At 56.6% G+C, this 17,646-nt stretch overlaps 5 protein-coding genes across 5 annotated transcripts; 2 read left to right on the top strand and 3 right to left on the bottom strand.

The window, feature by feature from the left end:
• Positions 1 to 304: 304 nt before the first annotated feature.
• On the top strand, positions 305 to 1,513 carry CC84DRAFT_1260718 (uncharacterized protein; the record flags this gene model as incomplete). The annotated part of the gene is made up of 3 exons (XM_018185005.1): positions 305 to 1,160; positions 1,214 to 1,352; positions 1,401 to 1,513. The coding sequence occupies exons 1-3, from the start codon at positions 798 to 800 to the stop codon at positions 1,511 to 1,513; spliced, it is 615 nt and encodes a 204-aa protein (XP_018033953.1). The 5' UTR covers positions 305 to 797.
• Positions 1,401 to 3,417, bottom strand: CC84DRAFT_1122952 (CwfJ domain-containing protein). The gene is made up of 2 exons (XM_018175643.1): positions 3,348 to 3,417; positions 1,401 to 3,290 (listed from the first exon to the last, which is right to left on the bottom strand). The coding sequence occupies exons 1-2, from the start codon at positions 3,359 to 3,361 to the stop codon at positions 1,676 to 1,678; spliced, it is 1,629 nt and encodes a 542-aa protein (XP_018033952.1). The 5' UTR covers positions 3,362 to 3,417; the 3' UTR covers positions 1,401 to 1,675.
• Positions 3,418 to 6,223: 2,806 nt separating this feature from the next.
• On the bottom strand, positions 6,224 to 7,047 carry CC84DRAFT_1095780 (DNA-directed RNA polymerases I; the record flags this gene model as incomplete). Its single annotated transcript, XM_018174633.1, has 3 exons — positions 6,224 to 6,770; positions 6,824 to 6,906; positions 6,958 to 7,047. 3 exons carry the CDS (start codon positions 7,045 to 7,047, stop codon positions 6,224 to 6,226), a joined length of 720 nt encoding a protein of 239 aa, XP_018033951.1.
• A 213-nt stretch (positions 7,048 to 7,260) lies between these two features.
• Positions 7,261 to 8,789, top strand: CC84DRAFT_1248785 (leucine carboxyl methyltransferase; the record flags this gene model as incomplete). Its single annotated transcript, XM_018184268.1, has 2 exons — positions 7,261 to 7,522; positions 7,572 to 8,789. The coding sequence occupies 2 exons, from the start codon at positions 7,261 to 7,263 to the stop codon at positions 8,447 to 8,449; spliced, it is 1,140 nt and encodes a 379-aa protein (XP_018033950.1). The 3' UTR covers positions 8,450 to 8,789.
• Positions 8,551 to 17,299, bottom strand: CC84DRAFT_1149110 (putative histidine kinase HHK1p). The gene is made up of 11 exons (XM_018176658.1): positions 16,991 to 17,299; positions 14,964 to 16,843; positions 14,377 to 14,848; positions 13,303 to 14,324; positions 12,644 to 13,251; positions 12,090 to 12,469; positions 11,737 to 11,987; positions 10,333 to 11,652; positions 10,180 to 10,210; positions 9,834 to 10,130; positions 8,551 to 9,785 (listed from the first exon to the last, which is right to left on the bottom strand). Exons 1-11 carry the CDS (start codon positions 17,108 to 17,110, stop codon positions 8,877 to 8,879), a joined length of 7,290 nt encoding a protein of 2,429 aa, XP_018033949.1. The 5' UTR covers positions 17,111 to 17,299; the 3' UTR covers positions 8,551 to 8,876.
• Between the last annotated feature and the right edge of the window lie 347 nt (positions 17,300 to 17,646).

Raw genomic sequence — 17,646 nt, 5'->3', positions numbered from 1 at the left:
CATCAATGCACCCAGATCAGTCGCCATTGGATTGGTCCCACCATACAATACTTGGTAAACACACTCTCGCAGAGCACAAGACACCGCAATGCACCCACGATATCGCACACGCCCTCTTCATTCGCTTATCTCCCTCGTATGTGCTAAGCCCTGAAGATCACTCCTCCGAGGCGCATGCAATCCCTTGCATAGCTTACCCGCCATACCCAAATAGCCACACCAATCATATCCCACCTTCAACCATCCCGCCGCCAATCACCATCTGCCCCGCACACACCACGACAAGTTACATCTACCTCACACGCGGCCTCCTCCTCCGACATACCCTGCCCTCTGCAGATCGGCCGGTGCCGTGGTTTCCGAAAGGAAGTTGGAGATGCCAGTCCAGGTATTCGTTTCAGGTACGCGGTGGTCTGCAGCTTTCGCGTAAGGTGCCCATGTACGGACAGTGATCGCTGTGCTTGGCGCGAATTCGACCTGCCCGTTTGGGGGTCTGTATAGCGATGTCGGTCTGGTTTGATTCGTGGTAGAATGGTAGCACAGGCTTTAGCATAGGGTACGGGTTTTTACGTGAGTGCTGCGTGGGCCTTATCTCGGTCGTTATTCGCAGGGACGGTGGTCATTGGGTGGAGCGACGGAGCTCCGTGGAATAGAGGTGAGTAGACGTTGTTTATGGTGATGATCTGTGGTATAAAGACAGTAGGAAGGCGCGAGCTGAGAGAGCTGTGTCGAGTAGCTCTTGCCTCGCCCCAGCCTTGTAGAGTTCACCTAGCATCAACTCCACGCCCATCATAAACATGAAGTCCATCTTCATCGTCTCAGCTATCGCTGCTCTCGGTGCCGCTGCTCCGGTGGAGAAGCGCACTCCCCCGAACATTCCCTCAACCAGCAGTGCTACCTCTCTCCTCGCTGGCCTCACCGTCCAGGCGCAGGGCTCCCAGGACGGTTACTCCCGCGACCTGTTCCCCCACTGGATCACACAATCCGGCACTTGCAACACCCGCGAGACGGTCCTTAAGCGTGACGGTACCAACGTCGTCACCGACTCAGCTTGTGCTTCTACCAGTGGCACGTGGAAGAGCCCGTACGATGGCGCTACTTGGACTGCGGCTAGCGATGTGGACATTGACCACGTTGTTCCGCTGAGCAATGCTTGGAAAGTACGTTAGATCTAGTCCAGAGCGAAAGACAGACTTATATTAACGTTGAACAGTCTGGAGCTTCAGCCTGGACGACCGCGCAGCGCCAGGCCTTCGCCAATGATCTCACCAACCCCCAGCTTGCCGCTGTGACAGACTCGGTCAACTCCGCAAAGGGCGACAAGGGACCCGAGGAATGGAAGCCCCCGCTATGTAAGAACTCGATTGATTAAGATGGAGACCATCGCTAATGCGGAACAGCGAGCTACTACTGCACCTACGCTAAGATGTGGGTCAAGGTTAAGAGCGTCTACAAGTTGACTGTCACGAGCGCAGAGAAGAGCGCGCTCACCAGCATGTTGGGCACTTGCTAGACGCAGGGCATGCAATGATGAACAGGCTTGGTGCCTCTCGAGGACTTCATATGATGACGGTTGTTATACCCTTCTTCTGCGTCAGCACGTAGGAACCGCGCTGCCTAAATCCCAGCCTTTTTTGTGTATACAGCTTTTTTCCACGCGTGCTCCGTAGCGAGCCTAGTCTGCAGTGAAATCAAACTCCTTGAACGCATTTTTGAAGTTCTCCACATCTTTTTCTTCCTCAGGTTGCATCTGTGCGCAGTTTCTCCAGTCGACGCGCTGGTCTAGACGGAGCAGCTTCGCGAGCACTTCTCGTCCGAACTGCAGGCGGAACTTTATCTTCTCGTCGAACCGAAGGATCAAGCTCGTCTGCTTCTCCGCATCATTCTTCGGATCCCAGATCAGAACTCTGAAGAAGTCGCTCGTCTCTTCAAACCCGTCGCCTACGTCTTCCTTCGTGAACGAAGGCCAATGGTAGTTCTCCGCCAGAGCCTTGAACGCCGCTTCTACAAGACCCTTCTGAATGAGATCAGCGGACACAGGCATATACTGCCAATGTGTATGCGGCAAGCCAGCCTTGCTGACCTCCCACGTGACAGACCCGTACTCGCCTTCTCCTTTCGAACTCACCATCCTGTTCATAGACACCCTATACTTCTGCATCTCCGCATACGTCGCGCGGCGCTCCTCTCCCTCCATCGATGCCAGCGTCGGCTGGTGGCTGAACGGGATGATGAGCAGATGGCACGGGAAGCCCAGCTTCGGGAAGGTCTGCGCAGTCGACAGAGGACCCTTGGCCGTCGTCATATACGCGCTCTCGCCGATGGATGTGACAAGATGGGTCGCAATGTTCTCGTTTGAGAGACAGAAGAAACATTGAGACGCGTCTATCGGCCCTCGTGCTTCGTGCTTCCGCCTTTTGTGTCCCCGGCGCCCGCCGCGCCCGTCGTCGTACACGAGAGCTTGCTCTCTGTGGTCGGGTGCGGGGCGCTTCTTGTCCGAGTGGGTGAGTGGGTTCATGGTGGAGCCTGAAGGGGGAGAAATGGGGTGGCTTGCGGTGGGGTCTAGGGAGAAGGCATATATCCATTTCTGCTTGTTGGGGTTGCCATATTGGGCGAGGCTGATGAAGCGCGTCACGGGTGTGAGATTGTCGGTTTCTTCGCTTGGAAGATGGAAGAAGGGCTCACGCTCGTAGTAGACAGGACCTGAGGTGGAAAAGTGGTAGCGAGGTTTTAACACCACGTCGAGATCCGCAATGCATTGTTGTTCCCGTGGTGGTGCGTCAGCATTAAATGCAATTTTTGACCGTGAGCGGATGCCTTCCGGCCATTCTCCGGTCACGAGGATGTCAGCGGTAGTAGCGCCACGCAGAACTTTCGCATCTGTGTCGCTGTAGTAGGGCGGGTATTTGTCCTGCGACTGTCCGGCGATGATGTTGGGATCGAGCTGGCCGCCAAGAGCCACAATGCGGATTCCTTCTGATGTCTTCATCGTCGTCCTCTTCCCGAGGAAATGCAGGTTGTGACACAGTTCATCGTCAGAGGATGTGAGCTTTTCGACCACTGCTTTGGGGAAGGCATTGCTGCCGAGAGCGAAGTAAGTCGGAACTGGTATTTCGATTTTCCCATTGATGAGATCCTGGACATTGTTCTCGTCTTGCTCGGTTGAGTCTGAGGGGCTAGCGAAGAGATTTCCAGCAATGATGACCAGGGCGAAGTTCTGCTTGGTGTGAAGGGCCGCCAGCTTCTGCAGGACGGCTGGGAAATGGCCATTCACATCGCCAATCACGGCGCTGGCCACCTGTTAGCAGCTCATTCCATATACGCTTCCAGGGCATAACAATCCTTACATTTTAGAAGCCATTTGGGTAAAAACGAGGCGCAATGGCTAATTCGCGGTGGTCGTGTCGTTTTCACGTGGACGGGCTGGGTCCGGTGATGTGAATGGCACGTGCTCCCGTGGTCGAACAAAGCGCGCTAGTGCCTGGGGTTGACAACAAGAACGTCCGCCCGAAACAGCCAGTCCTGCACTTTGCGCCACTTCGGCTTGTCGCACGATCCTGCTCTCCGAGCATGGAGTGATATAAGTCGCCAAAAGTTATACATACCGGATCTAGAGAGTCGCGCTGGCCCGGACACGATCGGCGTCCACAGACCAAACAAACATGGCTTCACGAAAACGGAACGACCCAAGCTTCAACTTTCTGACCGGCGAGCCAATCCATAATTCCCCAAAGCAAACACGCGAACCACTGCGCGAGACTTTCAGGACCACGCTGCGAGCCTCACAAAATGCGGCGCCGCACACGGTGGTCGCATCCGACACGGTCAACGAAGACCTGCGCACGCAAGTGAATACACTCCGCTATGAACTGGAGACGGCGAAACAAGACGCGGAGAAGCTGAAGCTGGAACACAATGCCGAGATTCGCGATGCGCAGAACCGCGCCGAGGCGGAGTACAGGAAGGCGCAACAGGCGGAAGCAGCAAGCTCCCTAGCGACAAAGAAGTACGAGGGGTTACAGCGGGAGTTTTCGGAGGCGCAGGCTCGCAGTGAGAATGAGAGACAGGACCTGCAGAAGCGGCTGCAGACCTCACAGACCAAGGCCTCGCAGCTACAGGAGGACGCTGACGAGGCGAAGGAGGAGCTGGCGTCGTCGCAGAGACAAAGCGAGCACCAGTACAAGACGCTGCAGAGGGAGTGCAAGACCTTGAAAGAGTCGGTGGAAGACTTTAAAGAGAAGGCGGAGGAGAAGGCGCATGCGCTACAAGTTGCGCAGCGCAAGCTGACGGAGAAAGAGACCGAGGTTGGAGATCTGGAGGCTGAGGTCCTGCGATTGAAGGCCATCTCGGGCGACGCCGAGACAATCGCAGTCATCAAGAAGGAGCTTTCTGAGCAGGTGGCGCACATCAAGAAATTGGAGAACCTGACGCGCGAGCAGAGCACGGAGCTTAAGCAGTACCGGAAACAGCAGAAAGCGATCGAGGTCATTGAAGAGGAAAAGCGGACGCTGGACGTGAAGCTGCGTCTGGCAGCGGACCTACAGAGCCAGCTCAACGAAGTGAAGGTCCGCAATGAGGCGCTCGAAGCTGAGAGGAACTCGTGGACATCGTATCTGGAAAACGAGGCAGAGACTGATGCCCAATTTGAATCACCAGAGGATCTTGCGCGCGCCTATATCCGCGAGCGGTTCGAGAAGACGGACTACATGAACCGTCTCGGGGAGATTCAGCCCGAGCTCACCGTCAAGGAAACCGCCATTCAAGCACTCGAAGATGAGAAAGCCAAACTGCAGGCCGAACTCGCACAGCTCAAGACCGCGACCCCTGCCCCCAGCGCCGACGAAACTAAAGCCCGCGCCCGCCTCGAGCGCCAGAAAAACCTCGCCACCAAGGAAGTCGAGTTCCTCCGCGCGCAGGTCAAAGCCTTCGACGATGAGGAGCGCGAGATGCATCCGGAGAACTTCGACGCCGCCAAGACTAACCGCGTAAAGGAGCTCGAAGACCTCGTCGACGCCTACCGTGGCGAGATCGCCACCCTCCAAAAAGACCTCGCGACCCCCGCGCAGCCCGTACCCATCGCCGCAGGCCAGAAGCGCGCCCACGACGATGAAGAAACCACAGACGAGCGGGTCGGCGAGCTGCGCCGCAAGAACCGCGCGCTGCAAGACGACCACGCAGCCTTAACTAAGCGCATCAAACTCCTCGAATCGGAGTACAAAGCGCAACACTCGCAACTCAAGAAGCTCAAGGAATCCTCGCGTGTGCGCGTCCTAGAGCTGAAATCCAACCCCACCGCCGACGCCGAAGCCCTCAAGCTCTCCACCATCCGCACCCTCCGCGAAGCCAATGCCCACCTCCTGTCACAGCTCCAGGGCCAGGCCGTCCCGTCTACCGTCCCCGCCGCCCACCTCGCCGCCACCCAGGACGAGCTCGCCGAGCGTGATACTACCATCGCGTCGCTCGCGAAGAAGGAAAAACGCCTCAAGCAGATCTGGGCCGCCAAAGCGCTCGAGTTCCGCGAAGCCGTGGCCTCGATTCTGGGCTGGAAATTGGACTTCATGCCCAACGGGCGTGTCAAAGTGACGTCCATGTTCCGGCCCTCCGAGGGCGAGGAAGAAAACAGCATTGTCTTTGATGGGGAAAAGGGGACGATGAAGGTCAGCGGCGGGGAGAGGAGTGCGTTTGCGGGTGAGATTCGGGACAGCATCGTGTACTGGGTAGAGGGGCGGAAGGAGATTCCGTGTTTTCTTGCGGCGCTGACAATGGAGTTTTGGGAGAAGAAGAATGGGGACCTGACGGTAAGGGGATGAGGATAGGGTATCGGGAAGAGAGCGAGAGGAGTCGGAGTGCAGCTTTCATTGGGCGGCGTTCGGGGGTGATCAGGGGCCTACTTAGGCTGGCGTCGGAGGGGTCATGTAGGTTTGCCGTGCAGGAGCCGGCCCTGAAGATACCCAGTGTATCATGTGTCACAAGCATACTGTTTCTTCCGCTTCTTCAAACCATGTCGTGGGTATCACAAACGATTCTCTTTGGTTTATCTACTCACGAGGGGTGTCTGATTGTGCGCCTGCCGTGGTCTGAACGGCCCTAGAATACACAGCGAATCCTAACAGACGCCTTTTGGACCCATTCGCCTAACGCCGCGCCAAATGATGCAACTTTCTCGTTGTTTGTCTTCCTCTTTCCTCCGCTCTCCTGTTGTAGGCCAGCACTACCCCAAGCCTCATATGGCCCAGCGGTAACTCGCATAGCGGCCCGCCGTCTCCGACTTCCTGATGATCTTGACGACCTGCCCCCTCCTCAGGCCGTAGTACTTGGCGACAGGATCCGTGACCTGGATACGCGGGAGCTGCGTCTCCTTGAGGCGGTACCGCTTGAGCAGCTGGGCCTTCTCCTCGGTGCTGAGCAGCAGATGGGTGGGCACGAGCTCGTGCTTTGTGATGTTGATCTTGAGGTCCTGCTCGAGGAAGACCTCGATGCCGCCCTTGGGGCCGCTGCCGCCGGACAGCTGCTGCGCGCCGCGGATCCCGCGCATGGCCATGCCCGACAGCGGCTTCACGACAATCATGATGCCCGAGTAGTAGGACCCGTTCTGCAGGTGCGTGATGAACTCGCGCAGGTTCTTCATGCCGATGTTCTCGTCGGCGTTGAACTCGACCCAGAGCGTGCCGATGGCGGGTTCCGGGTGGGGCACCTTGGGCGTCGCGGGGGGCGTGTACTTGCGGACCATGTCCTCGGAGGGGATGGTGGAGAAGTTCATCTGGCCGCGTCTGTAGACTGTCAGTCGGCGAGGGTTGGCGCGAGCTGCGCTGGGTGCACGCACGCTATCTGGCCGCTCTCGGTGCCGAACTTGCGCGCGAAGTCGTCGAACGAGATGTTGCACTCCTCGGGGAGAACGTTGTAGCCCTAGACGCGGCGGTCAGCGGTGCAACGCGGATGCGCCTCGGAGGCACCGACCCTGTCTCTGCACATCTCCTTGGTGGTGCGGTAGACGCGCCACAGGTCGAGCATCTCCTGGCGAGCCTTGTGGTCGCCACTGTCTGCCATGGTGACTGCGCGGGGGAGTGAGTGTCGGTGGGGTGGGCGGGCGGGCGGCGCAAGGCAGGACAAAGTAGTGCTCGTCGAAGAAAATCGTCCAGGCGCGAAGACGCAGCTCGGAGCCTTGGCGTGCAGGCGGCGCCTTTCTGGTTACGGCCTAGACCGGGTGCCCCGCGCTCCGCCCCGCCCACGCTCGTGAATAGCTGCGCGACAGTGAAGGCCATGTCGTCCAGCAACCAGATCCCGAACCTCAGGACCCTCGTCGGCCGCGGGCGCCGAGGCGGGCTGCGAGGCCGCGCACGGGGCGGACCGGGAGCGTCGAGCGAGAGCAGCGCGGCCGTTCGCGACAGTGCGGTGCGCGCGACCGACCAGGACGCGGCGGGCAGCAGGGTGAGCTGCGTGGAGCTGGGCTACCTCGACGACGCGTATGCGAAGCTCTTCGCAACCCAGCCCTCGGCCAGACGCCTTCCCCTCTTGAACAGAGGTACAACCGCTTCCCGTCCCTGCAGAGATACACCTGACCAGCCCCCCAGGCTCCTACGTCCGCACCACGGCAATCGACCTCCTCATCGACCGCTTCCTCGCCACGCCCACGCGCGGCCTCAAGCAGATCATCTCCCTCGGCGCCGGCACCGACACGCGCTATTGGCGCCTGCGCGACAAGCACCCCGACACGCCTCTCATCTACCACGAGCTCGACTTCCCCGCCAACGCCGCCTCCAAGCTGCTCTCCGTCCAGCGCCACTCGGAGCTCCAAGACGCCCTCGGCGCCTCTGACCTCGGCCTTGCGGGGCCCCAGCAATCCTACCACAGCTCCACGTACAACCTGCACGCGCTGGACCTGCGGCTCCTCGCTGCGGCGGACACGGCGAGCCTGCCAGACCTCCCGAACCTCAGTCCCTCCGCCAACACCCTCATCCTCTCCGAAATGTGTTTGTGCTATCTGCAACCGCAGATGGTGAAGCAGATAATGCACACACTCACAACACACTACCTCTCCCCCGACACACCCGCATCCCTCGTCCTCTACGAGCCCATCCGCCCCAACGACGCCTTCGGCCGCACCATGATCTCCAACCTCGCCACGCGCAACATCCACCTCCCCACGCTCCTCACATATCCCGAACTCACGGACCAGCGCGCGAGACTGAACGAATATGGATTTGTGGACGGACGCGGCGCCGTGGACACGGCGTTTGTGTGGCGGGAGTGGGTGAGCGGGGAGGAGAAGGAGCGCGTGGGACAGCTGGAGATGCTGGATGAGATGGAGGAGCTGGAGCTGTTGCTGCGGCATTACTGTGTGTGTTGGGGGTGGCGGGATGGCGATGAACACCGGGACGAGGAGAGGGACGGCGAGGGGGGTCTGTTTCGGAGGGCGTGGGAAGGGGTCCAGGGGAACAACGCTGGATGAGCGCTCATGATGCAAGGGTCGGAGAAAAAGTGGGAACAGGGCAGAGAGACCAACAGTGGAAGAGTGAGCTTTCAAGGAGGAGCATCACAGGTCAGGAGAATAGAACGTGGTTTCATTCTCCGCAGACTGCGCTGCACAGAGCAGCTAGCTAACCCAACATCACATATGTACTGTAAATCCAGACACGACTGAACAAGAACATCCATATACCTTTCAATCCGCCTTGTGGGTTGAAATCCAAGCCCAGCTCCCATGCATTCCGAGGCCGTGATGCATTCATTACCCCTCCCGCCAGGAACGCCATACACAAAACGACTCGCATGATTCTATCCAACAAGGACTTGTACAGAGAAGGAAGTCGCATAATAACGCGAAGCACCCGGAGGAGGCGGAAGCCACCCCACGGACAAAGAGGTGATTTGTAACGCTAGGCCCCCGGCGGCGGCGAAGGCGCAGGCAATGAGCCGTTCTCGGTCGGCTGCCACCGCTGCGTGGTGTTGGTGCGCACGCTGCTGGGCCGACTCGTCTTCTTCTGCTTCTCCTCCTCCTCCGGCGCCGCAGTAGCTACAGTCGCCACAGTCGCCGAAGTTGCCGTGTTCGTCCGCGAACTTTGCGGGCGGATCGTCGTTTCTTCCGTGTTCAGCGCCGGCGCCCGTGTCTCATCCGCATCTCTCGCACCGCCGCTCCTCACCGGCAGCTCCGCCGGCGTCGTGCTCTCATCCCCATCCGACCCCTTCGCGCCCTTTGCATGCCGCAACGCCGTCTTCACAATCTCCTTCGCCGCGTCCGCCAGATTCGGAATCTCCCTCTCCTCCTCGCGATTCAAGTAGCTCTCGAGCAGACTCTTCAGCGTCGCCGCCCGCACAGGCTTCGCGAGGTAGTTGTTCATCCCGCTCTCCAGACACTTTTCCCGGTCTCCCTGGATGGCACTCGCCGTCATTGCAATAATCAACACGTTCCGAATCTGCGGGTCTTTGTGTTGGCGGATCAGCCGTGTGGCTTCGTACCCGTCGCAGTGCGGCATCTGCACGTCCATTAGGATGAGGTGGAAGGGGCGGCCGCGGTCCGACGCGCGTTCTAAAGCGTCGATGGTTTTGAAGCCGTCTAGGTAGGCGTCGCATTTGAAGCCGAGCTTTTGCACAAACGAGATGGCGATGCGCTGATTGATGAGGTTGTCCTCTGCGATGCAGATGCGGAGATCAGAGCGCGGGATGGCGGAGAGGTCGATGGTTTCCGAGGACTGCTCGTGGCCATTGTTCTCCTGGGACGAGAACTTCGCCATCGGGTCGGTATCGCGGGTCGAGTGGTGGCGGGTTTGGCCATCGGTTTTTGGAACCTGCACGGTTAGTATGGGCAGATGCAGAGAGGAAACGGAAGGACTTACTTTCTGGAAACGGAGGGAGAAGGAAACCGTTGTACCGACGCCCGGTGTGGACTCCAGCCATACGCGGCCCTGCATTACGTTCTCGATAAGCGCTTTGCAGATACTCAGGCCGAGGCCGGTCCCGCCGTAGCTGCGGGAGCTGGAGGATTCGATTTGGCTGAATGGCAGGAAGAGCTTCTTCTTCTGCTCGTCGGGGATTCCAATGCCGGTGTCAATGACGCTGCACGTGACGTCTATCCAATCGTCGCTTTCATTGTCCACAACAGCTCGTACTGTTACAGAGCCCTTGGGAGTGAACTAGATTATCTTAGTCAGGCATCCACCTTCAACGTCCTGTGCTACTTACCTTGTAACTGTTAGACAAGAGGTTCATCAGACTAAAGAGTTATAAAGTCAGCGAAGTGATCAAAAATCGAGGAAGTTGGGTTGGGAGTGGGTGTTTTAGCGTTAGCTTGGATAACAGCAAAGAACAACTACTTTGCACCCCAGGGTTTCGTACATTTGATGCAGGCGGACAGGGTCGCCCATGACGAGCAGCTCAGGGTTGAGCTCGAGCTGCTCGACGGTCTTCAAACCGCGCTCGGCGTTGGTGTATGCCAGTGCTCGGACGACCTCAGTGATGGTCTCGTTGAGTGACAGCGGCATGGAGATGACGTTCATCTTTCCAGCTTCCAGCTTCGAGTAGTCGAGCAGGTCGTTGATGATACTCAACAGAGTGTCGGCACACACTCTGATGCTGTCCGCGTAGCCAGCTTGCTCGCTGTTCAGCGGGCTGGCTTTCAATAACTCGCTCATGCCAATTACACCGTTCAGGGGAGTCCGCAGCTCGTGCGAAACGTTTGCGAGGAACAGAGACTTGGCTCTAGCAGCTTCTTCTTTCAGTTTCATGTTCCTGACTGCTATCGCCTCGGCCTCCTTGGCCTTATTCTCTGCTGCTCTCGCCTGCGCAAGGGATCGCTTCTGCATCTCGAGCATGGCCTCGTTGCTTGCGCTGACTTTCTCGACCTTTTTGAACAGTAGGGCATTGGCCAAAGAGATGGAGATCTGGTTGACGAGCAGGCGCAGCACGTTCGTATTTCGCTCGGTGAAGGAGTTTGGCGGCCCTTCCACGTAGATCGAACCCATGAGATGATCCGAATGAATGATCGGTATACAAATCACCGCTTTGCCATCAGGATGCCGCTTCAAGTAAGCCTCGCTCACATTCGCAAAGCGATCGTCCTCAAGAAGGCTCTGACAGAACACAACTTCGCGGAATCGAAGCGAGTAAAGCGTGACCTGCCGAGCCATGACGTCGTCAATCGTTTCAAGGGGCTGGCCATTCGGGAACGAAGTCACAGTGGCAGAGCCGTCCTCACTCGGCTCGTTGGTCGCTACTGTGGCAATAGACCACTCAATCTGCGCGTCTTCCACGACGATGCCGCACAGCGAGGCGCCAGTTGATTCCAGGATTATCTCAGCCATCTTGCCCATGAGTTTGTCGATGTTGAGCTCGCTTGATAGGACTTGACTGGATTCAAGGATAGATGACAAGTCGAGCATGTCGAGCCCGTTGACCGAGAAGCCGTTCGGAAAGTCGTTCTCGGTGACTTGTCGCTTGCTAGAGTTCGGTGCAAGCCAGTCAGTGGTTCTGTCTACAGCAGTTTCGGTCTCGAGGAAGCGCTCGTGATCCTCGTTTTGCTCGAGCCGGAAGGAGGTGTTGCCGGTGTCTATAATTGTGGTCTGCACGGCCACGTCCATAGTGCTCAGTGACGCTGTGCCACGCAATAGCCATTCGAATTTTGTTGTAAGCTGATTTGCCTTTCCAAACGCAGAGGTTCTGCAGCTATGTTAGCGAGCTGTGGTAAAGTGATCCAGGTGATCTCAGGACAGGAGATTAGAGGACAAGACGCGCAGCGCTTACCTGCGATATATGGATATAGCATCCTTTAAGATGTGGCGAGCTGGCCGAAGAGCCTTCTTTCTCAACAACCATGAAGCATAAAGTTCGAAAGCATGGGCCTCATCCAAAGCAAAGCCATGGATCTCGCTGTGGTCCATTGCCAACTCGTAGTTGACCAAAGCGGCGGGTGGATTTTTTTCTATGTCGGCAATCCCTGCGGCAAGCAGTGCTATCCAGTGCCTGTAGTTGACGTCCGTAACCACGCAACATGCCTAAAATCGTAAAGTCAGTCAAGGTGCAAGAGGTTGTGGATGAGTATAGAAGACCCGTGGAAAGTCTGGATTGGAGGAACATGGTCCGCGGTGGTCACATACCTCAAGCCGCTTGATGGTCTGAGAAGCGTAATCCAACATCCGCTCTTTATCAGAATGTTCAGGCTCTTCTGTGAGCACGACCAAGTATGCTAGTGACAAGTAATACATGACCGCATAGGTCATTCTCTGGCACCATAGGCTGTCTATCATTGGCAGTAGCGCTTCTCCAAGCGCGATGGCTTCGCGGTGAAAACCGTAGAGAACTAGGATGGGTAGCTGTGTGCTCATGTATACGGTCTTAGGCCGTTTTGGATTGCTTGCGCGTTTCTCAAGATATTCGATGTACGCTCCGGTGTCATGTTCGGTGTCAGTAAAAATGAGTGAAGCGTTGTGCGTTCCAGTCTTGCCCTGAAGAGCTCGTGCGGCTTGTCGAAACGAGACTGTAAAAAAATAGTAAGCATTGGAGCAAGTAAAGGAGATCATGCTTGCGATTTTGTGGGCTGCACAACACACGACATTATGCCCGAGGACATATTGAGCAATGCGTTACGCTAAGCCACGCGAAAAATGTCCAGCTGCACGAATCGTCATCTACTTGTTAGAGGTACACTTACTTAGATAGACTCCACCGCGGAGGTCTTGTTGCCAATTCTTGAATTCCAGGGGCGCTTCCTCGATCCAAGCTTCAACTTCCGCCGCATCGTGTGACGCCATTAGGCGGAAATGAGCTACTACACCGAGATTGAGCAGAGACAGGATTCTGTCGCCCGCAAAAATCGATGCATCCATCGCGTTCCTCAGGTCTGGAATCAAGTCGGCAATGGGTGCTTCGAGATGACCCAAGAATAGCGTTCGCAGAGTCTGACCGCGTCCTATCGTGTAGTGATCTTCGGAGTACAGATCGAATAAGCGCTTTGCGATCGCGCCGCACTCGACCGCAAATTCGATCATGTTGAACCTCCCTCCTGCAATAGAACCAATGTGGACGTAGCCCATGGCCACCTGTGGCACCGTGCCGCGCTTGAGGTGCATGGAAACCAGCTTGAGCGTGCTCTGATAGAACAGTAAGCTGTTAGACCAGAATGCAGCGCTCAGAAGCTCAACCACAACGGGTCCTAGAGTCATCAGTTGACGGTCGTCAGTAGTTGGAGGCCGCGACAACAGCTCTTCTTTATCCGTTGATTGAAGCAGAGCGCAGAGTTCTTGAAACTCTTGATCACACCTGGAGGCACAATGTCAGCTAAGTGGCACTCTGGGAACCTGAGATACATACTCTTCCCATGTGGTAGGGGGTATTGGCAACCCCAATAGGGACAGGCAATCTTTCAAGGCCTGGAAAGCACCGAAACTGTCACCACGAACAGCGTGGACGCGAGATTGTAGGATAAAGGACGAAGCCATGTCGCAGGGGTCTCGGGCATGGCTGAAAGTCTTCCTAATCAAAGACAAGGCTTCATCAAACATGCCCTGATGCCAGTAGCACTCGCCAGCGCGAACGAACAATTGCAATGTCTCCTGGTACGAGACGTCCGGCAGATTCTCGCTCCAAGGATCGTCCTGCAGTAGCGATAGACAATGCAGATAGTAGTACGTCGCCGTGGACCTAGCGCCAGAATCAACGGCTGTCTCTGCGGCTTGATATAGAACGTCTCGATACGGAGCACGGATGGACTCGCGGGCTTTGATGAGGTTGGATGCAAGACAGATGTGCCTGCTTCGGATATAGAGACCCTTGGAACCCGACATTGAATCGTTATGGTATGCCCCACTCGTTGTGATGTACTTGGCAATCATGTAGTGCATCATCATAATGTCCCACTCTTGATCAAGAGACTGGGTAGCAGCTGTGAGATAGCGGTCATGACTGAAGCGGAATCTATCCTCGTCGTCGGCGGGCATCAGCACAAACGCATTAACAGCGCCGTTCAAAGCCGTGATAGCACAATCTTTTGCGCGTAATAGGGGAATGCGGGTGGTATCAGCATCTGGTGGCGCATTCAAGGGATCCAACAGGTTTCGTATGAGATCGAAGGTGAAGGAGCCTGACAATAAGGATGCCCAGGCCACGAGCTTTCGTGAGTTGCCCGGTAGATCGCGCAGCCTCTTCGCGATGAAGTCATTGTTGATAGATGAGCCATACTCGGGACTTTCCAAGGCATCAAAGACTTTGTCTAGATCGAACCTCCAGGCCCCTTCCCTCCAACAGTAGAAAACGCACTGTTTGCGATAACAAGTGTCCAGTATCTCTCTTATGTAGAAGATATTTCCGCGAGACTTTTCTTGTATCACTGCGACCTGGCTCAATGTCAGTATCATGGAGTCATGTGTGTCTCTCGGCATAGCTCACCAAGGGGAGGATGTATTCTGTATCACGGTGCAAGGTTTCCGACACGTACTCAGCCGTATCAGCCTCCGTGAAGGGGTGTAGCTGGATCCGAGTAGCTGCGGGCAAAAGCGTACGAAGATCTTTGGGCATGGAATCTTCGTTTTTATAGGTAAGGATCAAGACAAGGGGTATTCTTGCTTGTGCGATATGATGTATTAATTCAGCGCTCTCGGCATCAGCATTCTGTACATCCTCGAGCGTCCAGATGCATAGTGTCTGCAAGGCCAAGAGACGTAGAACGTCGATGAAGACGTTCATGAATCGAGTTGATTTTGACGCGCCACCGCTCCGCAGCCACGCATCTGCGGTGTGGCCAGCACTGCCGCAATGTATTGCAGGCGACGAGGCTCTTCGGCCATTATCTTTCCTAGCTATTCGCACGTCGCGTTGTTGCGGCGCAGGTTGAGCGCTCCCTGCTGATAGAAGCCATTCACTGTGTGGATGTCAGCTTGTGTAAAGACGCAAGCGATGACAGCGCTTCATCAAATGCTGATACTCTGCAATGCAGTGTCCAAACTTTTGATGTAGATGCACTTGGTTCAACTCACGGTAGGTCAAGATAACTGTGCAATATCTGCCACACGCCTGAATTCTTTAGGTGGCTGCGCAGATTGGAATGAAACTCGGTACTGACATCAGCCTCGCTGAATATTTGGCGGAAGAGACTGGACATGAGTTTTAAGATCGGCTCAAATGGAGCTTTCTTGGCTGGGTCAAATTTGGCTGCGGAGAAGTAGGAGTGTATGTTCTTGCTGCGTGCTGTGGACTGGATGCTTTGTACCAACTTGGATTTGCCCAGGCCAGCTTCGCCTGCAATGGCAATAATCTCGCAACGCGCTCGTCGTCTCATCTTCGAGCTTCTAGCGCTCGACATTGTACGCAATAGAGACGCATTTTCCGACTGGTTCGATCGCGATATCGAGAGTGAGCCTTCTATGCTGGTACTGGAAGGACCTCGAGTTGGAGCGTGGACTGGCATTCGAGACTCTGGATTTTCGTCCCCCACTGAGCTTTCTGATTGGGTCATGCTGTCTTGTGAGAAGTTATGGATGTTACGAGCGGCATCCATAAAAACTGGCATAGGGGCCGACCCAGAAACGCTGTTCAGGCGACTATCGGAGCCTCTCGAGCTCGTGCTATCAGACATGATATCGTCGAGCTGGTTAGTTTCCATACGAGGGTCCGAGAAAGACGAATTGGAGCTCAGACTGTTCAGGGCGTTTCCAAGTATGGGCGTCATCCGTCGCCGCTTTGACACGCGCTCAATAATCTCAATGATGGTGTTCCTCTCCTTGTCTCGGCCAATCTGCTTCAGAGGTAGATTGAAAAAGCATGAAACGTCCTTGAGTCCTATCTGGAATTGTTTAAGGCCTTCAGAATCGCCTTCGGACAGTAGCTCGCGCAGCCTAACGAGGTCATGTTTCAGGCCACTGGTACTGTGGTAACGTTCTTCAATGTTCTTCTGGGTCATGCGCTGGATGACCGAGGACAGAATGTCAGGGATGTCCATTCGCTTGGATGAGATGGGTGGGATTCGCTTGCTGAGCACATTTTGCATAACTTCGAGCGGGGTCCTGCCATCGAACGGAGTCTCCCCGCAAAGCATGCTGTAAAACAAAATTCCAAGGCTGTAGATATCAGTACGGCTATCCGGTTCGGCAGGCATCCGTCCCGTTTGTTCGGGGGCGACAAAGGCAAGCTTCAATTCGATGCCCAGCTCTTTTCTCAGCACGTTCCAGCCAGCAGACGTGAGGCCATTCTCAAAAGACCGCGCTCCACCGCCGAAGTTGATCATCTTGACGATGCCATTTTCGGCGAAGTGGAATGCATCGCCCCGTAGCTCTCCGTGTACGAGTTGATGGCCGTGGTGGAGAATCTCGAGACATTCGGTTGCTCCAACAGCAAAGTCCAGGAAGGTGAGCAGAGGGATGCCGCCCTTGTAATCCAGGTTTTGAACCTTCCAGCTATCATTGTTTTGGTGCGAGATACCGTACGCATTGGGGCCGAACTTGACTACCTCTCTCAGATAGTTGGGACCGGGAGCGTCGCAGATAAAGGCGACCATGGGCTCGTTGTTGCCAGGTCTGGGGGGAAGCCTGACAAGCTCGATGGGGCGTACAAAGTGGCGGGCGTTTGGATCCGACTTTTTGTTGATCAGCTTGCAGACCTGGAACTCGCGCTCTATCCGAAGGGTGTGTGTGGAAACGCGGCAGACCACCTCGCGGTCCTTGGGCATGTCCGTGGACTGCGTGGCGGTGGTGAACTCGCTGGCATCGCTGCCGGAGGATTTGTGACTTCGGCTTAGGGGTGGTCGAGTAGCATCGGGCGAATGCGACGAGGATATCGAAGTGCCCGCGCTGCGGCCGCGGGACAAGGGACGGTCTGCGGAGGTTTTCCTCCTGCCAAAGAAATGCCAATTATCATAGGACTGCACACATCAGCTGTTGGATTCGAAACATCAGGCATAGGCACATGGCATGTTGCGTTGGACCAGGATCGCAAATAGACCAAGCGGGAATGTTTTGTAATCTGGCTAGCCCCGAAGACATGTGCATGCAAGGGCAGGGCAACCCACCGAGTGAAAGGGCGCAACGTCGGTGTCCCAGGTGTAGTTTGGAAGCTCCTGCAGGCGCACGAGGATCTGGGCGAAGAGGGCGCGGCGATCCGCGTCGACATCGTCTTCGGCTGCGGCCATGGTGCCTGGCTATGCTTGGGGACCCTGAATTACGACATGTTCCGGGCGGGGGCTTGCGGCGCGGAAAGGTGCTGCGTGCAGCAGGCGAGGCAGGGCGGCGGCGCGAGGGGCGAGGCGCTGGGAGAGCGGTCGGGAGGGTCTCGTCGGGGCGCAGATGGGCACGGAGAGCACAGCTGGCGTCGAGCTCGAAGCCGTCGCTCAAGCTCGCCGGCGCGCGAATGACATACGCCGGGTCAGTGCTTCCCTCGCTGACTGATGGGCTGCACAGCGTGAGCCATTCAGCCACGAGCGCGCCCCGTCCGGGATGCGGCGAGGCCACTCCCATCTTTGTCCCCGCCAGACGAGCACGCTTCGGGCGTAGCGGGCGATCGCCGCTCTTTTGGTCGTGCCGGCGCGACGACATCACCAGCGCCGGGCCAGAGAGACGCACACAGGCAGTGGCAGCACACCGCGCAGCGGAGCCTAGGACACATCCGTGCGTGTCTCGCAGCAACCTCAGAAACGGACCTTCGCCCTCGCAGTGCGCCCGCTGACCC

Source organism: Paraphaeosphaeria sporulosa, assembly GCF_001642045.1.
Source record: "Paraphaeosphaeria sporulosa strain AP3s5-JAC2a unplaced genomic scaffold CC84scaffold_7, whole genome shotgun sequence".
In the NCBI taxonomy this organism is placed as follows: Eukaryota; Fungi; Ascomycota; class Dothideomycetes; order Pleosporales; family Didymosphaeriaceae; genus Paraphaeosphaeria; species Paraphaeosphaeria sporulosa.
This window is presented reverse-complemented; position numbering and strand designations above follow the sequence as displayed.

Coding starts and splice junctions, on each gene's coding strand:
- CC84DRAFT_1149110 (XM_018176658.1), bottom strand. CDS start 17,110: ATGGCCGCAGCCGAAGACGATGTCGACGCGGATCGCCGCGCCCTCTTC. Junction 16,844..16,990: donor ACGTTGCGCCCTTTCACTCG/GTGGGTTGCCCT, acceptor TGATGTGTGCAG/TCCTATGATAATTGGCATTT. Junction 9,786..9,833: donor TCTCCCTCCGTTTCCAGAAA/GTAAGTCCTTCC, acceptor CTAACCGTGCAG/GTTCCAAAAACCGATGGCCA.